General features: G+C 40.2%; 3 protein-coding genes across 7 annotated transcripts; 2 read left to right on the top strand and 1 right to left on the bottom strand.

Annotated features, from left to right (window-relative positions):
- Positions 1-519: 519 nt before the first annotated feature.
- On the top strand, positions 520-5,861 carry gcna (germ cell nuclear acidic peptidase). Of its 2 annotated transcripts, XM_086311128.1 has the most exons (13): positions 520-674; positions 1,026-1,129; positions 1,916-2,027; positions 2,143-2,215; positions 2,346-2,398; positions 2,487-2,553; positions 2,649-2,719; positions 3,227-3,643; positions 3,744-3,894; positions 3,994-4,138; positions 4,667-4,802; positions 4,953-5,157; positions 5,286-5,861. In XM_086311128.1, the coding sequence occupies exons 2-13, from the start codon at positions 1,040-1,042 to the stop codon at positions 5,515-5,517; spliced, it is 1,752 nt and encodes a 583-aa protein (XP_086167254.1). In that variant the 5' UTR covers positions 520-674; positions 1,026-1,039; the 3' UTR covers positions 5,518-5,861. The 2 variants fall into 2 exon arrangements, with proteins under 2 accessions (XP_086167254.1, XP_086167263.1); XM_086311137.1 differs by lacking the exon at positions 1,026-1,129 and having other exon boundaries at positions 560-674.
- A 956-nt stretch (positions 5,862-6,817) lies between these two features.
- Positions 6,818-10,677, bottom strand: cetn2 (centrin, EF-hand protein, 2). Of its 4 annotated transcripts, none has more exons than XM_086311169.1 (6): positions 10,535-10,677; positions 10,251-10,400; positions 9,927-10,091; positions 9,360-9,488; positions 9,133-9,270; positions 6,818-8,909 (listed from the first exon to the last, which is right to left on the bottom strand). In XM_086311169.1, the coding sequence occupies exons 2-6, from the start codon at positions 10,251-10,253 to the stop codon at positions 8,820-8,822; spliced, it is 525 nt and encodes a 174-aa protein (XP_086167295.1). In that variant the 5' UTR covers positions 10,254-10,400; positions 10,535-10,677; the 3' UTR covers positions 6,818-8,819. The 4 variants fall into 4 exon arrangements, with proteins under 4 accessions (XP_086167295.1, XP_086167303.1, XP_086167286.1 ...); XM_086311177.1 differs by having other exon boundaries at positions 10,251-10,330; positions 10,535-10,675; XM_086311160.1 differs by having other exon boundaries at positions 10,251-10,330; positions 10,458-10,668.
- Positions 10,678-12,920: 2,243 nt separating this feature from the next.
- Positions 12,921-20,693, top strand: nsdhl (NAD(P) dependent 3-beta-hydroxysteroid dehydrogenase NSDHL). The gene is made up of 7 exons (XM_086311051.1): positions 12,921-13,140; positions 13,235-13,396; positions 13,649-13,795; positions 13,897-14,025; positions 15,674-15,816; positions 17,414-17,516; positions 17,615-20,693. Exons 1-7 carry the CDS (start codon positions 13,120-13,122, stop codon positions 17,945-17,947), a joined length of 1,038 nt encoding a protein of 345 aa, XP_086167177.1. The 5' UTR covers positions 12,921-13,119; the 3' UTR covers positions 17,948-20,693.
- Positions 20,694-21,139: the final 446 nt, after the last annotated feature.

Genomic DNA, 21,139 nt, shown 5'->3' with positions numbered 1-21,139 from the left:
CTGTGGAGTGAATGTCAAAATTCATAGTTGACCAACATTCTAATCTAGAATACATAGATGATGAATTCACAGACTGACTGTAGGACATGTGGCTGTCCAATAAGACTCATAAATCATAGATAATAAAAATATTCAATATATAAATGCATAGTTGGTACGTCTGGAGCTACTAAAAGCCATGGCGATTCCTTGTCAGACTGATGCATGACAGCCAACCAAGTCAAGTGATACAGGTAATAGAAGACTTTCATATTATCTGGTAAGATGAGATATAACAAATGTGCACATAGATTAATTTAAGTTTTGTTAGCGATGACAAGTCTAGTTAGACAGTGTGACTAGTTGGTTTGGGTGACGTATAACGACTTGCTGTAATTAATTTCTACCACAGTAATTTAAACATCAATTTGACAGATTATTTTTTCTATTAAAAGTAGAATTGCATTAAAAACTGAATTGAACTTTATCTTCCTGTGAAATTTGTCTACGTGATTATTTTCCTGCAAACGTAGGTGTGGACAAGATGGTTCAGTGCCACTCCGAACGCGCTACGATTGGTCCAATATCACGGTGACAACTTCCGGTGCAATGGAGCACAAGATTTGAATTTAACTTCGTAGTTGCTTCCCTATTCTCTCAGCCACTCTTATTCTCTTATAACAGAAGCGCAATTGGTAATGAAATAACAAATATTGTCGGGTTCGTTTGTTTGTTTTATAAGTCGGTAATTCAGTGTGTGCTAATGGGGGAAAATGAACCAGCTAGCTCTTGTTAATGTTAGTTGATTAACGCTAGAGACCCCGTTGCTAACGGTAACGCTAACGCTGCTCAGCTAAAGGCTGTAACCCCTCAACCATATAGATATATTTTGTTCCAACCAGAAAAATTAATTGGTTAAATGAAAAATGTTTGGTAAAAACTATCAATTAGCAGCACTCTGTGGTTTTATGATGTTATAAAAAACCAGCTTGATGTTAGCGCTGGAGCAAACTTTAAATGGCTCGTGCTATTGTGTGCTATTGCAGACTTGAAGGAAACTATGAACGATGCTACGTCCAAGTCTTTTCACAAAGTGGCTAAAAGAATGGGGTGGATGGATGAGGGAGGACTGGAGGAAACGGAAAAGAAGGTTTGCTGCATACTTTTTTTAAACCCCTAAATTATCGCGGACTTCATTAAAAACTGGTAAACACACTGGCACTATTAGCCTGGGTTGCTGGAACAGAGAATAGCTCTCAAGTACAGCGTTTGAGACAGAGGAGAGATGATCGATCGTCTCCCTTTTAGCTTCATATATCAGATACCTTTTAAGAGATACATTTTTTTTAAATAGTCCGTCAACCTAGGTCGACAATATTTGTTCCGCACTTTTACATCTGAGGAATTGTTTCAGCATGAATATCTCAAAACTATTAAAGACAAACGCAAACTTCAATGAATTTGGTCAAATAATAAATGTCATGGCATCACGATCTGTAATTTGGGGCAGGTGCATCAAAACTGTGTGATGGCTGGTTGTTTAAATAAATATTTGTATAAAAAATGATTTTTGAATGGAGTACAGTTGTATTTCACAATGTCAATTGAAGCCTCTAGAAACATTCTTAGTTACAAAAATGCTATTTTCATTCAACTTGTATGCTGGATTGAGCAAATATGGTAACCAAAACAAAAAGAAAAATATCAATTGATAGTCTAATGTCAAAATGTTGGTACTCAGGTAGCACTTTATTAATGTCTAAGAAAATAATTTTGTTAAATATACAGATTTTATTTATTTATTTTTTTGGAGACCCACTATGGCAGGGGTTGATTTTGTTGATTTGCATTTAAAAGTGATGGTATCACCATGAAGTAAATGATTGAAAATGAATAAATAAATAAACATTATTATTGTTGTTGCTTCTGTTTGCAGTTGATGAGTAAAATTGGTAAGAGTCGTCATGCTGGCACAAGTGGTCATGGATCAGCAAGTAAGTGGAGAAACTCTGCGTTGAGCGAATCGAGTGACGATGAATTTGACAGATGTAAGTGTTTGGGCTTTTTAAAAAAAATTTTTTTATTAATGTACAATGCTTAAAGGTGTGACTTTGGTTTCATGTATGGATTTAATTTTTTTCCTATTACCCTTTAATGCCTTAGTTCTTATGGAAAAAGCCACACCCCAAGCTAAAGCCACTTCACACAAGCCACGCAGTCCTGCAAAGACAGGCAGGTATGAAAATGTTTTCATGAAGCATTTTGTCTTTTTCTGATCTAGATTTTCTATCTGATTTATCATTTCACACTAATGACTATATTATGATATAACTAAAGTATTTAAAAAGCACTTTTATTATTTTCAGTTCAAACATTGTGGTGGTGAGCTCAGATGATGACAATACTGCTTTTGAAACATGTAAGTGCTAATGTCATTCTTCTGGTTAGATTTTGTCTATATATCCCACCAATACAATTTTTGGATATTTTATCTTTGCTCATTGAAGTTCTTCAGCGGGCAAAAACTCCCAATACCAAACCCAAGAAGACATCTAAAAGTGGCAGTGAGGACAGGTGAGTCCGATGAATTTTTATCCACCACTTTTATTTCCCGTCAGAAGTAAATGTTATTTACTGCTAAACATTTTCCCCCTGGGTTAATTTCACAGCCTCCATAATTTTATAGTTGACGACTACTCATCAGATGATGACTTTGTTGAGCCAAAATCATCTTTCAAAGGTAATTTTGCTGTTGTTCCTCACTTCCAGCATGATCCCAAATAATGTCGGGAGATGTCACATGCAACAATAAATGACACAGCCTTCACATTTACCTACCATTTGATCCCGGGAGGAGAAACAAATCCCTTTGGAGTTGCATCAGCAAGGCAGCCTGTTGTGTTGCTTCTAATATAACAGTGATATTGATTTAATTCATTAATGGGGAAATGAGCTAAAATCTCATCTTGGGAAGTTGCACCTGACTGATCTACGGCCTAGATTATCAATCAGTCACACCTAGTTGTTTATGCCTACGTGACAGTGTTCACTTGCTGTGTGGTTTACAAACCGGGAGAGGATTGTTCTTCACTTTGCAAATTATTTTCTGGTTGTATACAAAGCTTTTGTTGATGTATCAGGCGTCTTGTTTTTTCTAATTTCCCTGTTGCTGCTTTTTTAAATATGTGTCAGATGCATATGTAAAAGTCTGTTAATTTATTTATTTTTGTCTCAAATTTTTTTGTAGTTCCTAAGAAGACCAATACTCCAACATCCCAGCCTCAAACAAGGCGACCCCTGTCTCTGTATAATTCACCTGTCTTTGTCAGCGATGATGAGGATGATGATAATATTGTGCTGAAGAGCACTTGGAGAACCCGTCACACGAGGCCCAAGTCACTTCCAAAGACCAGTGAGAATACTCCTCCTCTGTGCAATGACGATGAAACTTCGCCGTCACTCCCCTCTCCTCCTGCTCTGTCTCCTTTGTGTCGTCCTTCAAACGGAGCTAAAACATTAGTGATCTCTCCCAAGCGCACTTTTTCAATGCCTTCCAAGCTGGATGATTCAAGCAGTTCTGAGGAGGAGTTCACATCCCTGCTGGAGAGACTGAAAAAGAAAAACAATTTCATAGGGAATTCATTCCTGCCGAACAACAGCAAAGGTACGGTAACTGCTTAATTCTGAATGTTTGAATCTGACAGTCTTTTGGTTTTTTTTGTCATGCTCATATCTCTTGCTCTCCTTTTTCCAATTAAATTTAGAGAGCAATAAGGAGCCTGCTGGGACAGTCTCAGTTCCTTCTGTATCCCAAACACCAGGCTCTAAATCATTAGGTGTGAAGACACCTGGAAAATCATCGATCTTGAAGCCAGCCGTCAGTCAGAGCGAGCCGAGACACGGTCCAACCAGCAAGTGCGTCTAGTGGATGCACTAATTGGGCACCAGATAGTGAGCCTTTTCCTTTTATACACGAACGTTTGTCTTCATTTTGCTCTGTTTGCTTCCCTCTAGGAATGTGCTGTGTAAGACCCCGGGCTGCTTCCTGCAGTCGCTCACAAATCCCAGCTCCAGCTATGTGGGCAGCTTTAAGCAGAACAAAGAGGCACTCACAAGTAAACTCTACCACCTGTACAACACCACAGTGTTTGAGAGTAAGGTAATGAAGAGTCATTGTTTACTAGACTGTTTTCCATTTGAAGTTGAGGAATATTTAATTTGATGCACGTGACGTAAAAGAAAATCTCCAGACTTTGTGAAATACCCCTTGCTTTCACTGGTTGCCTAAAGTCTATTGGCAGCCATAGTAGAACCACCATCTGTAATATATTGTGTGTTATGTTGTTAGACATAAACAAGTCAAGGATGGGTCACATATTGAAGCTGCAAAGCTCTCTGGTTGTTTTGTGTAGGATAGCTGTTGTGCTAAATGATAAAATGCTCACTAATGAGTTTCAAGAATGAAGATATGAACTGTGAGCAAAGGCCGGAATCTCCCATGCAGTTCTTTCAATATTGATGTACAATTTAAAACTCCAGTATTCTTTTTATATTATTATTATTGTAAATTAAATATGATGAAACGCTCTGCGTAAAGAACGAAATATTTATACATTGCATTGTTTAATGTCTTTGCTAACAGGGTGAGTTTTTGTTTTCATTTATTTCTAACTTTCTTTCTTTTTAGCTCCCTGCGAATATGTCAGTGACCTGGAATAAGAAGATGCGTAAAACAGCTGGCTACTGCGTTACAGGGCAGGAAAAGGGTGGAGGAAACCGCTACGCCCGCATAGAACTGTCAGAGAAAGTCTGTGACTCTGCAGGTAATGGCTTACTAAGGTCCCCTAGAATTATTTGCTTGTCAGGGAGCTTTAGAATCTCTTACTGTGCTGTTGTTCCTGAATATGTGCGTGCGCATATATACGAGGTACCTCGTCTTGTATGACAACATTGTCTTTGTGCTTCCCTGCTAGATCGTCTCAGGGACACACTGATACATGAAATGTGTCATGCTGCAACATGGCTGATTAACGGTGTAAGGGACGGGCATGGAAACTTCTGGAAGCTCTATGCTCGCAAAGCAACACTGGCACATCCGGAGCTGCCGATGGTCACGCGCTGCCACAGCTATGACATCAAGTACAAATTCCAGTACCAGTGCACTCGCTGCAAGAACACGTATGTAAACCAAAACCACTTACTCCATTTTATGAGTCACTGTGTGTTTCCAGAGCGTTTGAGCTCATTTCAGCCTGATTAATGTCTCTTTTTTTTTTTTTTTTTTTTTTTTCTGTGATTCCATATAGGATCGGCCGTCATTCCAAGTCACTGGACACGCAGAGATTTGTGTGCGCCCTCTGCACTGGTCAGCTTGTCTTGTTGACGCCTTCTAAGCCACGTGCTCCCACGCCTTTTGCCAACTTTGTCAAGGAAAATTACTCGAGTGTACGACAGGAGCTAGCAGGACAGAGTCATGCAGAGGTGATGCGGAAACTTAGTGCAGACTTTGCCTCGAAGACTAAACTGAGTCAAAGCTGAGCCAGTATGTGTCCTTTACACAGGAAGCCTATGAAATATCTCAGTCAGATAGTCTTACATTATTGAGCAGCTATGATTCTCAATGTTTTTTTTTTTTTCTGTTTGTCTGTTGATCATTAGAGTTGCTGTAACTGGAAAAACTGATTGAATAGAAAGTAAATGTTTCTGATTGTGTGCTTGTGTAGATGATAGCATCAAACAATGTCATACTTAATAAGTGACAGTACCATGGTAAATGTCTGATATGAGCCTTTTAATGCTGTGCTGGTGCGGTTTTTTTTCGTTTGTTTGTTGGTTTTGCACCTTCAAGTCTTCAAATAAAGTTTAATTCTTTAAGATGGTCAGCACGTGCGCTAGCTACAGCCTGAACACAATGCTCAGTGTTCCTCTGCTCATTGTCATCCCGCACTCCCCATCACTCCTCAGACACACTCGGTTCTTGCTCCTCATACACCTTCTCCTCTGCAATAATCTCCAGGTAGGTCTGCACATTTTGATTTTGGATTTTTTTTAATTAACCAAACCCTTCTTAGATATTATTCTCACAAACATTTGAGCTAAATCATCATAATCAATGCTTTTTCAGCAACTCATCAGGACAATCAAAGCAGTTATTTTAGGATGTGGGGAAGATTTTTCTGTGACCCAGTTTTTGATCTTGGGCGCTACTAATCAGGCCTTGTCATTGGTTTGTAAATTCTATATTATATTTGTACAGTTCACTGTTTGTTAGTGACTCACAATATACACCATTTTCTACTGTCATTTACTCTGGAGAACATCACCTGTTTATTTTATGTATTTTGTTTGGAGGCCACATGACAACATACTGTTTTGGATAGGGATAGGTGTTACTTGGGCTTAACGCACAACCAGTCTGCATATATGCTCACTGGCCACTTGATTGGTTATCTGTTCAGCTGCTTATTAAAGATCGCATCTAAGTACTCAGACAAATTGCAGCAACCCAATACACTGAAGCATAGTCAAGGTGGCCTCCTGAAGGTCAGACTGGCCAGACTGCTTCAAGCTGTCAGAACTTCAGGCAACAGTGACTCAAATAATCACTCATTACAACCAAGATATGCAGAAGAGCACAGAACCTGTCAAACCTTGAAGCAGAATGGCTACAGCAGCAGAAGACCGCATAGTATCTGTGTTTAATAGCATCAGAAAAAAATACATTCAAGGTTTTATGATGCAACTTAAAAAAATTGGAGATAAATCCAAAGTCGAGCCACTCAAATGAGCAATGCTCATTTAAAAATAAAAGTAAAAATAAACAGGACACGAGGACAAATTGCTTCAATGGGTTTAATTTTAACTGAAATACTGTTGTGCTGTTTATATAATTCAATTCACAAGACATTATGTAAAACATTCAGGAATATTGATGATAAAATACGCACAAAAGCATGACAGAAAATATATTAACAATCCCTTTAAGACAATGTGACCAAAAACTGTACATAAAAAAAACAAGGACGCAGCTTCTGGACCTGGAAAGTGAAGCCAATGCAAACTGACTTAAGCCTGCATTTCCTTCACAGGCCACTAGGGGCAGCTCTTGTAGTTCCAAAGGTCTTTAAACAAACTGCTGTAGTACTTATTTGACCTATAAGCTAAGTACACAGCTTCTTCACTAAATAAGGGTCTCAGACACATGTTTCACATCAGCATGATGCTATTTTGATTCTTCTTTTTTAAAACTGTATTAGTGCAGGTATACCTATTGGTTGACAACTCACTACTATATGGTCAAGCAGTGTTGTTTCTTTCACAGTCACACCCAGGTAATGCTGAGTTTAACTCTTTAAGAGTTAAACTCAGCGTTGCCTGTTACCTGTTAAAAGCCTACTAAGAGTAACCCTTGAAGCTGTTTTCTAAACTGACTGTTTTTTTTGTACAACAAAATGACTGTGTGTTGGTCAGAATTTAGTGAGGGGGGTGTCTGCAAATGCAACTACCCTTGGAAACTATTTGAGCACTAAAGGTGGTCAAACCACACCTTTATTGATAAATACAGAGGTGTCAAAGTGGTCATTAAAGGTACGGGGAGGCATTCAAAGGTCATCTTTATGGGTGAAAGAGTTATTTAAAAAAAAAATGAAATGGGCAAATTGTTCAAGTGAAAGCTTCTAAACAAGGTTTCACAAGGCTACATCCATGTTTTATTTTACACAGCCTTAAGGCTTTACACACTGGACGCATAAAATCTGTGCGAATATTTTGTTGGTTAAAAATATTTTATGAGAGTCACCTATTCTTAATGCAGTCATTTATATGTTTGAAACAAGCTCGATTTTTTCACTTGGCAAGAAGTGTGCTGTACCTTGAATCATGCACAGTACTGAATATACAAATAGTTAGATAACAGTATTTTACCTCAGACACTGCTCTGGGTCAGTCGGCTCTCTGAACACGAATGTGTTCCCAACTCTGCCAACAAGAGCTCAAACTGCCCCACTGACATCATGAAATATGTCCGGAAGCAGTCGTGATACAGCTTGGATGAACCCAGAACTTCCCAGGACCGACTCATCATCGCTTGATGTTGGTTTTGAGGACGAATTTTCCGCAAAAGTTTGGAACAGAAAAAAATTCTAAATTTTATGTCACTTTTTTTAAAATGCACTTGGTGTGTAATGGCCTGTAGGTGTGGGATCCAAGATGATGGTGTGCTAAGAGGCAGCTTCCCTGATTGTGAGAATTACCCCTTTAAGAGGCACAGGCACAAATCCACAGGCAGCACGGAGATGAGACAGAGCGCTCTCCAGTCGTCAGTGGTTAACAAACACCTTCACTGCATTGCAAATTTTCCCAGGAAAACCAGTATAAAAGAGCCGAAACATGAGACGGTAATGGGAGTCACCAGTATACGAGAGTGAACAGACACTGCTAACATAATGCACAAAGTATCACACAAAGCGCTGGAATGTACTACGTGTCACTGTATTGGTGCAGGCACGATGAATAACCTCTATAATATTATCAATATATATCCTTCATAAATGAATGCAGCATTCTAACAGGTAAGAGGGTGTACTCTTACAGTTTTGGCAGTATGTTGTCATGTAACTGAAAGAAGGGTGGTTTGGCATTTTGCTAGACTTTTTGTCCAAGTCTTTAAAGGTTTTGTAATGATTGTAGTTTTTGAAGCTTAAATGTCTTGACTGATTTAAAAAAAAATTATGGCACTATACAACGATAATAAGGTTTTGTTTTCTGGATAAATGGATGAGCAGCAAAACACCCTCACTGATCCAGCCTGGTCCACCCAACCTTAATGCCTTTCATTTGCTTCAGTACAGGCAGGTTTTTTTCATAATGCGCAGGAACTCCTGCTGGTTCACTTCCCCATCTCCATCCCTGTCCGCTTCATCTATCATTTCCTGCAGAAACACACAAAACACGAGGAAATGAAAAGAAGAACTGAGAGATGGAGAAAGCAAAACAAGCTGGCTTGATAGCATTCATGAGCAAATGCTGTGTTGACATTATTCTAAACTGCCTTCACAGCCTTTGGCTTTGTCAACACAACCCACCAGCTAGATACAGTAATATGCTTTTGATATTTTATTATTAGCTCTTTTATGCCATGATGTAGAGCCTCACCTGCAGCTCTTCATCTGTCAGGTTCTCCCCAAGCTCTTTGGCTACCCTCTTCAGATTCTTGAATGATATCTTGCCCGTCTCGTCGTCATCAAACAGCCGGAAAGCTTTTAAGATCTCCTCCTTAGAGTCCTTTTCAGCCTAAAATTAGAGAAGAGGGAGAGTACTTTACTCCGGACAATACAACTCTTTAGTAACATAGAATTAAAAGCAATGCAACACATGTCTACCATTTTCTGCGTCATGACAATGAGGAAGTCTGCAAAGGAGATCTTTCCTGTGCCATCCTTATCAACTTCACCTATCATCTTCTTGATCTCCTCTTTCTTTGGTTCAAATCCCAGAGCTCTCATGGCAACCTGACACAGAGTAAGAAACGCAGATATTCAAAGCATACATAGGTAATTATCCTTCCTTAGCAGCGGCAGGATAAATTATGTATCGTATCAGTGGGACATAATAACAATTAATCTGGTCTTTAGCCGGTCTTAAAAAAAGGTAAAAAAAAAACTTCAAATAGAAGATTGTAAGGTTGCTTCCAAACAGAGTCCATCACTGTGCAATGAGAATGAGTATTTACCAGCAGAAAAACATTTTAAAAAATGAACTTATTTTATCCCCTTATATATTTAAGCCCTTTCAAAATAGTGAACAAAGTCTTTACTTTGGGTCGATAGTCATCATTTCAGTTTAACTTAAATAAATTTGGCTAAATGAAGCACTAAATGATGAGTGTGCCAATTAACTATATATGCAGCTAACTGTACATGTAGACATCAGGGCATGAGATATTTTACCTTAAGCTCCTTCACATCGATGTATCCAGAGCCATCAGTGTCAAACAGCTCAAAGGCCTCCCGGATCTCCTGCTTCTGTACCTCCGTCAGCTCTGGCTTGGGGGCTGTCTTCTTGCGAGGAGGGGGCACCGGACCCTGCAGGGATGGTCTCTTGGCAACGGTTGCCTGGTGGTGGGGACACAGGAGGAAAAAATATAAAGTATTGTATTCAAAACGTGTTTTCCCCCATACCTAACCACTGCCGGTTTACAGGTTATACCAGTCAGATGCCACAAACGAACACGGAATTACGTAATTTCTAAATAATGAAATATGTTCACTCACCATCAGTTGCTCTATGTGTACCTGGCAAATCTGGCTGCAGATCTTTTAGGCCAATCACTGTTTTCGTCTGGGGTGTGACGCTGTCATTTTGGGAAGGGGAAGACAATAAAGCGGTTTCCAGTTTACATCACTGCTTTAATGACACCTAGTCTGGGAGAAATATGTTATACAGTAAAGCATCGTTCTTATTTCGCTGTAACAGCCTACCTGCTAAAATGTGGATGAAAAAAGAAAAGCGCAGGCGAACCAGCTTGTGTCACGAAGCGGATGTTTGATTTGTTTACCTTTTGTGCCAGCGGACAACCAGTGGTTCCTGGACGTGGAGGAGTTAGAGAAAGGATGCACGGAGGCACAACGAGAAGTAGAAATCAAACGCAACAGTCGGGAAAAAAGCTGATTGGTTGGTGAAAATCACGGGGTGCTTTACGGTAACAACATTCACAGCGGCGCAGAAGGTGTGCTACGGATAGAAGCTGCTTGGAGATAATGTGGAGATCTGAGAAGTCATACCTAAATAGATATGATGTCATTTCATTATGTAAATGGCGTGATTCCTCGTAATCAGTTTAATTTCCTCCGTGCTAGGGATTCAGAAACACACTGAGAGTCTAACACAGTCTGATGAGACAATAAATCAAGTCAAAGTCAGCTTTATTGTCAAAAACCATAAGTACAGATCATAGACAGGAATTTGAAATTGCAATGCATCCACGGCCCCCAGTGCACACTAAAGAACATAAATTAAAAATATAAAAGTAAAATAAAACGCTTATATACAACACAATATAATACAGTCTTATATAAACTCATCATTGCTCACAATAATGCACAATGATAATAATAATAATAAGGGTTAGCACGACGTGGAAAAAGCATAATCTTCTCCAGAATCAATAAAGAAGAACATGAAACGAGAAGTTATTAGTCCAAGTTATATGGAGTTTAATACTGCAATTAGAAGGCTCTTCTTATTTTATTTATATATCTATTTATTTAATTTTTTCTACACACTTTTCTACACTCTGTGATATTTGCATCATATGTGAGCAAGTTATTTATGCTTAAGCACAGATCTTGTAATATATGCACCGAGATGGTGGAGATCTGTGCCAGAGATGCCTGCAGGATCAACAAATTAATCCACGAGGCTGGAAGCATCATTGGCCTGAATCTGGATGCAGTGAGGAGCAGAGGTTCACTGATATAGCTGCTCTCAGTCACGCACAATCCATCATCCCTGCTTCATTCCACCCAGCAGACCCAGCAGACCTCATTCTCCCTCAGACTTTCTGAACCCTGCTGCCATAAAGAACGCTTCAAGAAATCAATTCCGCTGCTCTCTGCAAAACTCACACAAACACGAGTCTGTATTATACCTTCTTGCTGTTGTTTCTCAGACTCACTGTGTGCATATTATTTATTCATGCTCTTTTGCACGATCTCAGTTTTATATATTTTTTTCTTTAGCGTCATTTTTTCTATTCTTCATTTTTATCACTGTTGTATACAGTGGCGGTCCTAGCCTGTTTGGCGCCCTGGGCGAACACTCCCTCTGGAGTTTTACGATTTATTTTTGGAGCAACCGTAATCCACATTATTTCCTTAGGGATTAATAAAGTATTCTGATTCTGATTCTGATTGTTTCAGGATGACCTGCCATTATCTTTTGCTCGTTTCTCTTCCTCTTCTTTTCTCTTTTTTCTAAGCTGAGCACCTGATGACTTTGAACTTTTCTTGTCCATCTTCCATTGGTTTTAATTTTGCACTCCAGTATGAACACAAATCCCCCAACCCGAGGATCACCACAACATAACCTAATAGACCTACACCTTAGTTCACAGACTGGCTTTGTCTAGGGTGAATTTCTGGGATTTCGCACAACCCAGGATTCAAATAAGGAATACATAATGGGCTTGGATTTACATCATTATGAATGAAATGTGCTCTATTTGGAAGCAGCCGCCCCCCCTCCCTTTTCGATGGGTTGTGTGTGAGACTTTAAATCATCAAACTGTAAATTATACATTTTAAATTGTTATTGATCCCTTTACTCCTGGTCCTAAAGTGTATATTTATTTTCTTACTCTTCTTATATTTATTGTTTGTTTACTTGCACTGCTGTAACTGGAGCCTCGTCGTATTGTCTCTCTATATACTGGACTGTATGTAGCAGAGATGACAATAAAGTTTACTTTGACTTCAGCAGCGAGCAGGCGCACCGAGGACTGCCCGTGTCGCCCCTATCAAAAACCGCTACTGGTTGTATATGCCAACACGCCTCACATTATAAAGCCTTCACTCTGCTTGCAGTACTTTCATTTTTGGCAGTTGTGTAAGCTCTGTTTGAGTGGCTTGTAGAACAAAATGTTTGAAGTAAGGCTGAGATGGTTTGGACATGTGCAGAGGAGAGATAGCGGATATACTGCAGAAAAGATGTTGATTGTTGGGCTACTAAGTATCAAACATCACGATTTTCAAGCTGGCTCCTTGAAGTTAGATTTTCAAGGGGCGTGGCTTTTGAGCTGGCGGACGGCTGAAATAAGCTTCTGCCCCCTGATTGGTCAATGTGGTGGCGTTCTTTGACGTATCCCAAATACTACTGGCTTTTCGCAAGGGTCAGCTTCGTGACTTGACCAATGAGAGAGCGGTTCTCTCTCAGCTGATTGAACATTTCAGGTGGGTCGTGCGCGGTTTCCTTGGGCTCGGGTATATGACACAGGAAACAGTGTCGCATGCTTCTTGTACGAAAAGTCGTCACATTTATCTTGTCTGCGCTGAGCATCGATTTTCTCCACGCAAAACTTTTTCCCACGCTGCCTGAGACCCACCACGGTTTACTTACGTGTTGGTCACTTCTCATTGGTTTCCCATGGCTACACGTGTGCGACCGGTGAGTTAAAACATCATTATCAGCCCAGTTGTGCTTTGATATTTTATATTCACTTGTGCTTGTCAGTAATCGCCCCCCGCTTGTTTTGATACAGAGTAGTAAACGGTGTGCGGTCATCGGGGGGTCCGGTTTCTTGGGCAGACACCTGGTGGAGAAGCTGCTGGACCGAGGCTACTCTGTTTCTGTGTTTGACATCCGTCAGAGCTACGAGCTGCCCGGCGTCACCTTCTACCAGGGAGACCTGTGCGACAAACAAGTGAGGCTGCTCTTTCAGATCTCTGAGGGCTCAAAGGTCAAAAAAGAAAAAAAAAATGGCTAGACCACAAAATATTGGGTGATAATCGGGTTAAAAGGCCTTAAATTATTGCTTATCGGGTCAGTTTAAAGAGTAAAGATTTCTTTAAGTGCAATTTTCTAATTCATTCTTGCACCAGATAACAAAACTCCTTCCCCAGGACAAACAAATGCAAACCAAATTTCACCAGGTGTCTGCTTTGTTCTGCTCCAGGCTCTGCTGGCAGCTCTGAAGGATGTGTCCTTGGTCTTTCACTGTGCCTCTCCATCGCCTGCCAGTGACGACCGTGCTCTGTTTGAGAGGGTCAACATCCAGGGCACACAGACTGTTATCCAGACCTGTATAGAGTCTGGAGTACAGGTGAGGGAGAGCATTTAGGTGCCTAAAGTTCACTCTTTAGAGAATAAGAGAAGACAAAGTGTCTTTAATGTGTAGTTTTGTTTTGTTTTTTTCTTTGCCAGAGGTTGGTCCTGACCAGCAGTGCCAGCGTGGTGTTTGAGGGGACTGACGTTAAGAACGGGAGAGAGGATCTGCCGTATGCCAAGAAGCCCATTGACTACTACACAAAGACCAAAATTGAGCAGGAGAAGGTAGGCAGGAACGTAGGAGGGTGTATTCGAGTTTGTTGGTGTGACTGGCAAGGCCCTGTAGTTGGCACTGTAGCCCAAAGGCAAGAGAGAAATTTTTATTTGTTATTTTAAACCAAAATAGGAGTGAAATGAAGGCTCTAATTTCCACTTTTTGATGCAGTCAGTCATACATTTTAGAGAGAACAGGAGAAATAATAAACTCTTCATTTGCATTTCATTTGAATGCATTTACAAGTATAATTTAGCCTCTTGTTTTCTATTGTCACATTTTTAAGCCTCATCTAGACTGTTTGTATCTGTACAGTTGGATACATAGAAAAAAAAAACCCCCTCATCTTGATAATGGCTGAACAGAACAGCTGGAGTAATTATGCAGATTATGGAGATGCAAATGTTATTAAATATATTAAAATAAAATGGATAATTTAAGACAAATATAACGGCATAAGGAAGAGAGAAAAACGAGAAACAAAGACCTCACAGTGGATTGTGCATGAATGCATAAATACACAGATTTGTGTATTGTTTCCAATCTGTAAACTGACTCATCTCAGCAATATTATGATGAATAGATCTTTTTTTTGAATTCTCAACATATTATTTGTTCCATCTGACATATCTTCCTATCTTCATTACTCAGTTGTTATACAATGGAGGGCCACATTTGAGCCATCTAATAGTATACCTCTTTTTCCATCCATCTTCTTCCACTTATCCAATTCACGGTCACAGGGGGCTGGAGCCTATTCTAGCTGTCATAGGGTGAAAGGTGGGGTACACCCTGGACCGGCTGCCAGTCTATCACAGGATTAACACCTGAAGACAGACAACCATTCACACCTACAGCCAGTTTAGAGTCACCAATAGGGCTTTGGAGCGTGTTGAACCTAACCTGCATGTCTTTGGACTGTGGGGGGGAAGCCAGACTACCCAGAGGAAGCCCATGCAAGCCCACAGGGAACTGTAGCTTGCCTCCACCAGTGTGTGAATGTGAATGAATAGTGGAATTGTTAAGCGCTTTGAGGGTCTCGAAAAGTGCTATATAAATGCAATCTATTATTTATTATTATTATTATTATTATTATTATTATTATTATTATTATTATTAACATGCGAACAAATAAAAATTCCTACTAGCCTACTTCTTTTGCTTTTAAATGCATATATACATGCATTCTCCACATGATCTTGTTGCATTATTTTGTTAAGATCCAATATTTAATCTGGTAACATTTTAACGTTTGAGTTAATGGTTTCTATATTAACGTAAGTTAGGTTAAAAACTGTTCTTGAACCATCAGAGCCAATTCAAAGAATTCAAATCTAGTCACCGCTAGAACAGCTGCCTTATGGAAAAACAGGTTTTTGGCTTGGGTGCACAGCCTATGATACCTGACATCTAAATGATGAGGTTCAAAAGCACATAGGCTAAATTTGTTTGTTTTTTTTAAATGCGTATTAGTGCAGAGAGAGTCCAAATGTTACATTTATTTCCCTCCAAATTTTTATTCCTTAATTCTTGTTTCTTGTCCATTTGCTATTCTGTGGGTTGTCTGAGAAAAGTGAGGCCTGTAGGGGCTTAGAGCTGAAGTCTGGAAGTTGCAGACACTCTTTTGCAGCTGTATCCTATTCTGTTTTTTGTGTTTAGCTGGTCCTCAAGGCTTGTGACAAGCAAAAGGGCTTCCTCACAGTTGCAATTCGGCCTCACGGCATCTTTGGTCCTCGAGATCCACAGCTGGTTCCCATCCTGGTGGACACGGCTCGCAGGGGCAAAATGAAATTCATCATTGGGTGAGTCATAGCATTTTAAAAATTTAATAATCACTCACTTAATAGAAACAGCTTGAATATGATAAAACACAACTAACAAACTGATAAGACTAAATGATAATCAGTTCAGCAACAATCACTGCTGATGATCTGAAGGTCTGCTGATTTTAGTCCAATTCCTATGCTTCTTTGACGACATCAGTGCACGTGTGTCATAAGAGCTCAGAGTAAAGCCTGCGTCAGCAAAAAGACAAGAAAAACACCCCCCAATATATTTTTGAGGGAGCCAGCAGCTGCTGCATCTGCATGTACTGCCTTCAGCATAAAACACTGTGATGTGTTGTTTGTGGTGTGGAAGGCTGGACTCACAGCATTTGACAGAAAGTGACAACATGGAGTTGTAGGATTTGAAAGCGAGGCTTTCTTTGGTCTTGAGTGGGTTTTGATGGTGAAACAATACCGAGTTGAATCAAGGATTTTAGCATTCTCTTCTAATAAACAAGTTAAGTTATCAGTGAAGTATTGGTGTTTCTGAAATACGAAGCTGAAAGCAGCCTTGAGATAGTGGCTCAGCCCACACAGCCATGTGAAAAACAAAACAAACTTGAATTGCTTTCTGTATGACGTTATCAATCTCTCACATAAAAGTGGAGGAATTTTGGCCCACTCCTTTTTACAACATTGCTTCAGTTCATTGATGTTTACCCACAACTCTGTTTAAGGCCTTCTATGGTATTTCAGCCAGGAAGGGGTGTGGACTTTGACTGGTTCATTGCAACATACTGATTCTGTTCTTTTTCAGCCATTCAGCTGTGTTTGGGATCATTGTCCTGTTGCGTAACCCAGTTTTGCCAGAATTTTAGCTGTCGGATGAATGTTCTTACATTTGACTTTAGAATACTTTTCATGGTCGACTCGTTGACTGCAAGGTGTCCGGGTCCCGTGACTGCAAAACGAGCCAAAATCATGATTCCCTCCATTACCATGTTTATGCTGATATGATGTGTTTGGGTTTTGTCAAATGTGGCACTGTGTATTCTGGTCAAACATCTCAACTTTGGTTTGGTCCATCCAAAGGAAATTGTTCGAGAACTCTTGTGGTTTGTTCAGATGTAATTATGCCAACCTATGCTGTGCTGCCGTGTTCTTTTATGACAGAAGAGGCTTTCTCCTGGCAGTCCTTACAAATGGGCTGTACTTTTTCAGTTTTTTACGAATTGTACTGTCATGAACTTTAACTTTTAACACGCCAACTTACACATGTACAGTCTGAGATGTAGCTTTTGGGCAGTTTTCTGAATATTACTCAATCTGATCTTGGGGTGAATTTGCTGAGTTGTTCACTCCTGGGAGAATTGTGGCATTGTGTTACCACACACCTGACTGCTCAATGCCAATAAAGCGCTCAAACGTTTGCTTTCATAGCAGTGCTCGCACTTGCTGATGATCAACTGTTCATGTGATTAGCAGCATCTGACAACAGCTACTTAACATTGTAATTCCTGTGAAAGCAGCATGAAAGCGTGCTACTACCACTAATTATTAGATCCTAGTACTTATTTTCAAAAAGGATGTCTTGATGGTTTTCAGTTAAATAATTAGTTTTTGTCTCCTTCAGTGATGGAACCAATCTGGTAGATTTCACCTTTGTGGAGAATGTAGTTCATGGACACATTCTGGCTGCTGAACGGCTGAGAGCAGACTCCCCCATATGTGGGAAGGTGAGTTAAAATAAAATCCACAGCAGTGGTGGCACCAAGTGGTTAACATGCTTTTCGATCAGTTAATTTACTTTAATTTTTCTCCATTTGTCTTCCAGCCATATCACATAACCAACGATGAGCCAATTCGCTTTTGGGACTTCATGTCTCAAGTATTGGTGGGTCTTGGATATCCTCCTCCCCGCTACCACCTGCCTTACAGTTTGGTGTACGGACTGGCGCTTCTCCTCTGGCTGCTGTCCGTACTATTGAGTCCTTTAATATCTTTCAAGCCAACTTTTACACCGATGAGAGTGGCTCTGGCTGGAACCCACCACTACTACAACTGTAAACGTGCCAAAGAAGACCTGGGCTACACACCGGTGGTCAGCCTGAAGGATGCGATTGCACGCACCGTAGAGAGCTATCCTCATCTCAGATGCGAGGCTTGACAGGTGGCTGGAATTAGAGACTGCTGAGACATGTAGAGCTCTGGGCATTTATACAATTAAACTCATAATGAGAATAATGTGATGCGGTAATACTAAATGGAAAATGATGGAAGTCACTAGTGATAGATAAACTTCACCATGTGAAGCATTTGTATGCCTTTTTTATTTTTCATGTAGCATTCCACCAGTAGATGGCAGCAGATGGTGCTGGTATTGGTGCCCTTATTGCAGTCTGATCATACACAAACTGCAGAGTACATCCACTCTTAATGCCAGTACAGTGATCACAGCTGATTTTTTGTTGTCTTCTGTTCTTTGTACTTGTAAACACTGAGATGCTGCTCTTGAGTTTTCAAAATGCCTTTATACATTCCTCCACATGCTCTTGATAGAACATATATATATTTACATGTGTGTAATATATGATTATGTGAATGTTTGGCCTGGAACAGACGTTGCACAAGTTTCTGACATGCTGTTAAGTGAAATCTTCAGCGATACTGTAGACAGTCTTGTGCTTACATATTTGTTCCAACTGTCTGGGCAGAAAGTCCTTTGCTGATTAAACTTGACAATGCCCTCATGCACAACGTGAGGTTTTCTTAGGAAATGTTTTTCAGAGTTTGGAGTGAAAAGAACTTGAATGGCCTTCACAGAGCCCTGACTTCAACCCTGTCACATACCTCTGGGATAGCTTAACTGGCTGATTGTAAACCAGGTCTTATTGCCTAACATCAGTGGTTGACCTCGCTGATCATCTCGTAGCTGAAAGGGGACAAATCCCTGCAGTCAGGTTCCAGAAGTATGTGGAAAACTTTTCTAAGAGAATTGACTGCACCGTCACTGCAAACATGCCCACGCAAACAAGGCTCTCAGACGCATCCTTCAGCCATAAACCGATACAGAATTTCATTGAAACACTAATTGGTTAGAAATGCATCTGCAGTGTGGGACATTACAGAAAAAACAAGTCCTAACTTGTTTGGCGTCACGACAGAAATCAGGATTTTGACAGCCAATACATTTGGGTCTCTCTTTATTACACAATGTGTTGAAGCCAAGGGGATTTCTTTGTTGTTGTTGTTTTTTTTTTTTTGTAGTTGTGGTAGTTAGTGCAGGTTTATTATCTGCTCTTTGCTTACCTGGCAGCACTTTTACAAAGTTGCCCACACCTTGCCTGCAGGGCAGAGCCATCTGTTATTTTTATTTAGTCTCTGCAGTCTGCTATAACTCCAGACCTCCCCAAGGGGAACTACTGTTTAAACAACACTCTCACATCATTATGATATATATTTTTTTTTTTTACTTTTTTGGGACTGTTCATATTCCCTATGAATATCCAACCATTCATATGTCTTCATCCGGTTTGGGCTGGAACATCTCAGCTGTCATAGGGTGAGGGATGGGGAATGCACTGGACGTACCTGTTTGTTAAATGTCTAATAGAGTGATTCACACTTACACCTACAACCAATTTTAAATCACCATAGTGCTTAATGTGTAGGTCTTTGGACCTACATGGGAGGAAGCCGTAGTACCCACAGAGAATCCGCCAACTCCACACAGAAAGGTCATGGCCAGGCAGTGGATTCAAACCCAGGATCTTGTTCCTGCACAATGAGAGAACAAACCTCTGCTAACCTCTGTACCAAAATACTTCCTTGGGTCGGTATCTTGTGTTGTTGTCCACGGGGACGACATCCTGAGGAGAAAATTAGCAGAATGTGAGTGCACCATTTCTGATATAAGAGGAGAAATAAACGCAGCCACCAGTAGTGGTTTCAGTGCACAGGTAAATGCATGCACATCAGTCTAATAAAATTCTGATATGACATCATGTGAACTAGATTAACATCCACAGGTTCCAGTCACTCAGCTGTTAGGTGCTGGGTGTCATAAGCATGGCGTGTGCTTTGATGAGTCAGGGAGACTCTGTGTTATTCAAGCACTGTCATTAAAAACAATGATGGGCTGGGTAATACTAAAACACAGCTATAATCTTAATATTTACACATCCATCTCCTACATGGAAATGAGAAAGTTGAGATACTAATGAAGTCGTTGACACTGACGTGCTTCACTGCGTTAAATGCATTGGTTACATTACTTAAGTTTGTCTTTTCCCTGTTCAGCATTTCTGTCATTCCTTGTCTTGGTGTGGTGAGAATAAGGTGGGGGTTATGTTCAGATACTTTGCATTCTCATTTTAATTCTGAGCAGCAGCACCCTAATGATTCACTTGCTAGAGTCAGAGCCACTGGGCAAGGCCGTCTGACTGGTTTCTTCTACAAGGGAACAAGGGAGAGAGATCCAGGTGAATAATACACGTTAGCATTTACACTTGCAAGTGTGCTTGCCAGAGCGACACTTTGGCATTCAGAGTTGCCAATTTCCTCTTCCACCTACTTTCTGTGACGTGTTGTGAAACCTATCTACACCCTTTCTGTGATTTTGAAACGGCCTCGTAAATATGTACACAGACTGTTTATGGGGTTTTTGTGCTTTTTCTAAGGCACAGTGTGGTTTCAGAAAGTTGAAACTGTGGCCAAATGCTCAGAAAGTGTTCTTTTGCCATTTGTAGGAGAAAAAAATTGCTCGACAATTGCAGGCACATCCTTGACTTTCTCTTACACAAACATGGATATAGTCGCTCGGATTGAGCAAACAGTTTGTTTACAATGGGCTTTCATTTGTTTTTCTTCCTAGGATATCCTGCGTATTGCAAAGCACAGGATAATCCATAAATGACCTTTACCAGAGCTTATATAAGAAATTCAATGTTCACGCCAGCATTCATGATTTTTCCTTCACAGAAATACACGTGAAAGTATAAAACACCTTTGCTTTAAGAATAAAATTAAGAATGTTCCAAGCTTGTGTTCTATTTTTTCTGACGACCGCTGTTTCTCTTCATCATCTCGGCTCTGTGCTGTGTTCTTGTTCTTGTTTTAATGCTTGTGCTTCCTGGGCTGTCCTACCCAGTGAGCATGAGACGAGTGTTTCCCAAAGGAGATGTTGCTGTGTGTCACTTCGTTTATGTTTGCCATGCAGTGCACCTTGTCGTTGCCCCTATGCCTTGCTGGTTCTAAGCATTGATTGCCAGCCACCTGTGCGACAGGTATGTGCTTGCTGTCATCCATGAACAAAGCCCAGATGTAGTAAACAGAAATTAATTCTTAGCAACCTCTCTTA

This window comes from Aulonocara sp. 'chitande type north' Nkhata Bay, linkage group LG2 (assembly GCF_057382095.1).
Source record: "Aulonocara sp. 'chitande type north' Nkhata Bay isolate Kocher_YH1m ecotype deep benthic linkage group LG2, A_spYH_male_GT1.1, whole genome shotgun sequence".
NCBI lineage: Eukaryota > Metazoa > Chordata > Actinopteri > Cichliformes > Cichlidae > Aulonocara > Aulonocara sp. 'chitande type north' Nkhata Bay.
The sequence above is the reverse complement of the archived record's forward strand: the minus strand, read 5'-3'. Positions and strand labels throughout refer to the sequence as shown.

Coding starts and splice junctions, on each gene's coding strand:
- gcna (XM_086311128.1), top strand. CDS start 1,040: ATGAACGATGCTACGTCCAAGTCTTTTCACAAAGTGGCTAAAAGAATG. Junction 3,644..3,743: donor CCTGCCGAACAACAGCAAAG/GTACGGTAACTG, acceptor AATTAAATTTAG/AGAGCAATAAGGAGCCTGCT. Junction 5,158..5,285: donor TGCACTCGCTGCAAGAACAC/GTATGTAAACCA, acceptor GATTCCATATAG/GATCGGCCGTCATTCCAAGT.
- cetn2 (XM_086311169.1), bottom strand. Junction 9,271..9,359: donor TTGTCATGACGCAGAAAATG/GTAGACATGTGT, acceptor CTCTAATTTTAG/GCTGAAAAGGACTCTAAGGA. Junction 8,910..9,132: donor TGACAGATGAAGAGCTGCAG/GTGAGGCTCTAC, acceptor GTGTTTCTGCAG/GAAATGATAGATGAAGCGGA.
- nsdhl (XM_086311051.1), top strand. CDS start 13,120: ATGGCTACACGTGTGCGACCG. Junction 13,141..13,234: donor TGGCTACACGTGTGCGACCG/GTGAGTTAAAAC, acceptor GTTTTGATACAG/AGTAGTAAACGGTGTGCGGT. Junction 14,026..15,673: donor CCAAAATTGAGCAGGAGAAG/GTAGGCAGGAAC, acceptor TTTTGTGTTTAG/CTGGTCCTCAAGGCTTGTGA.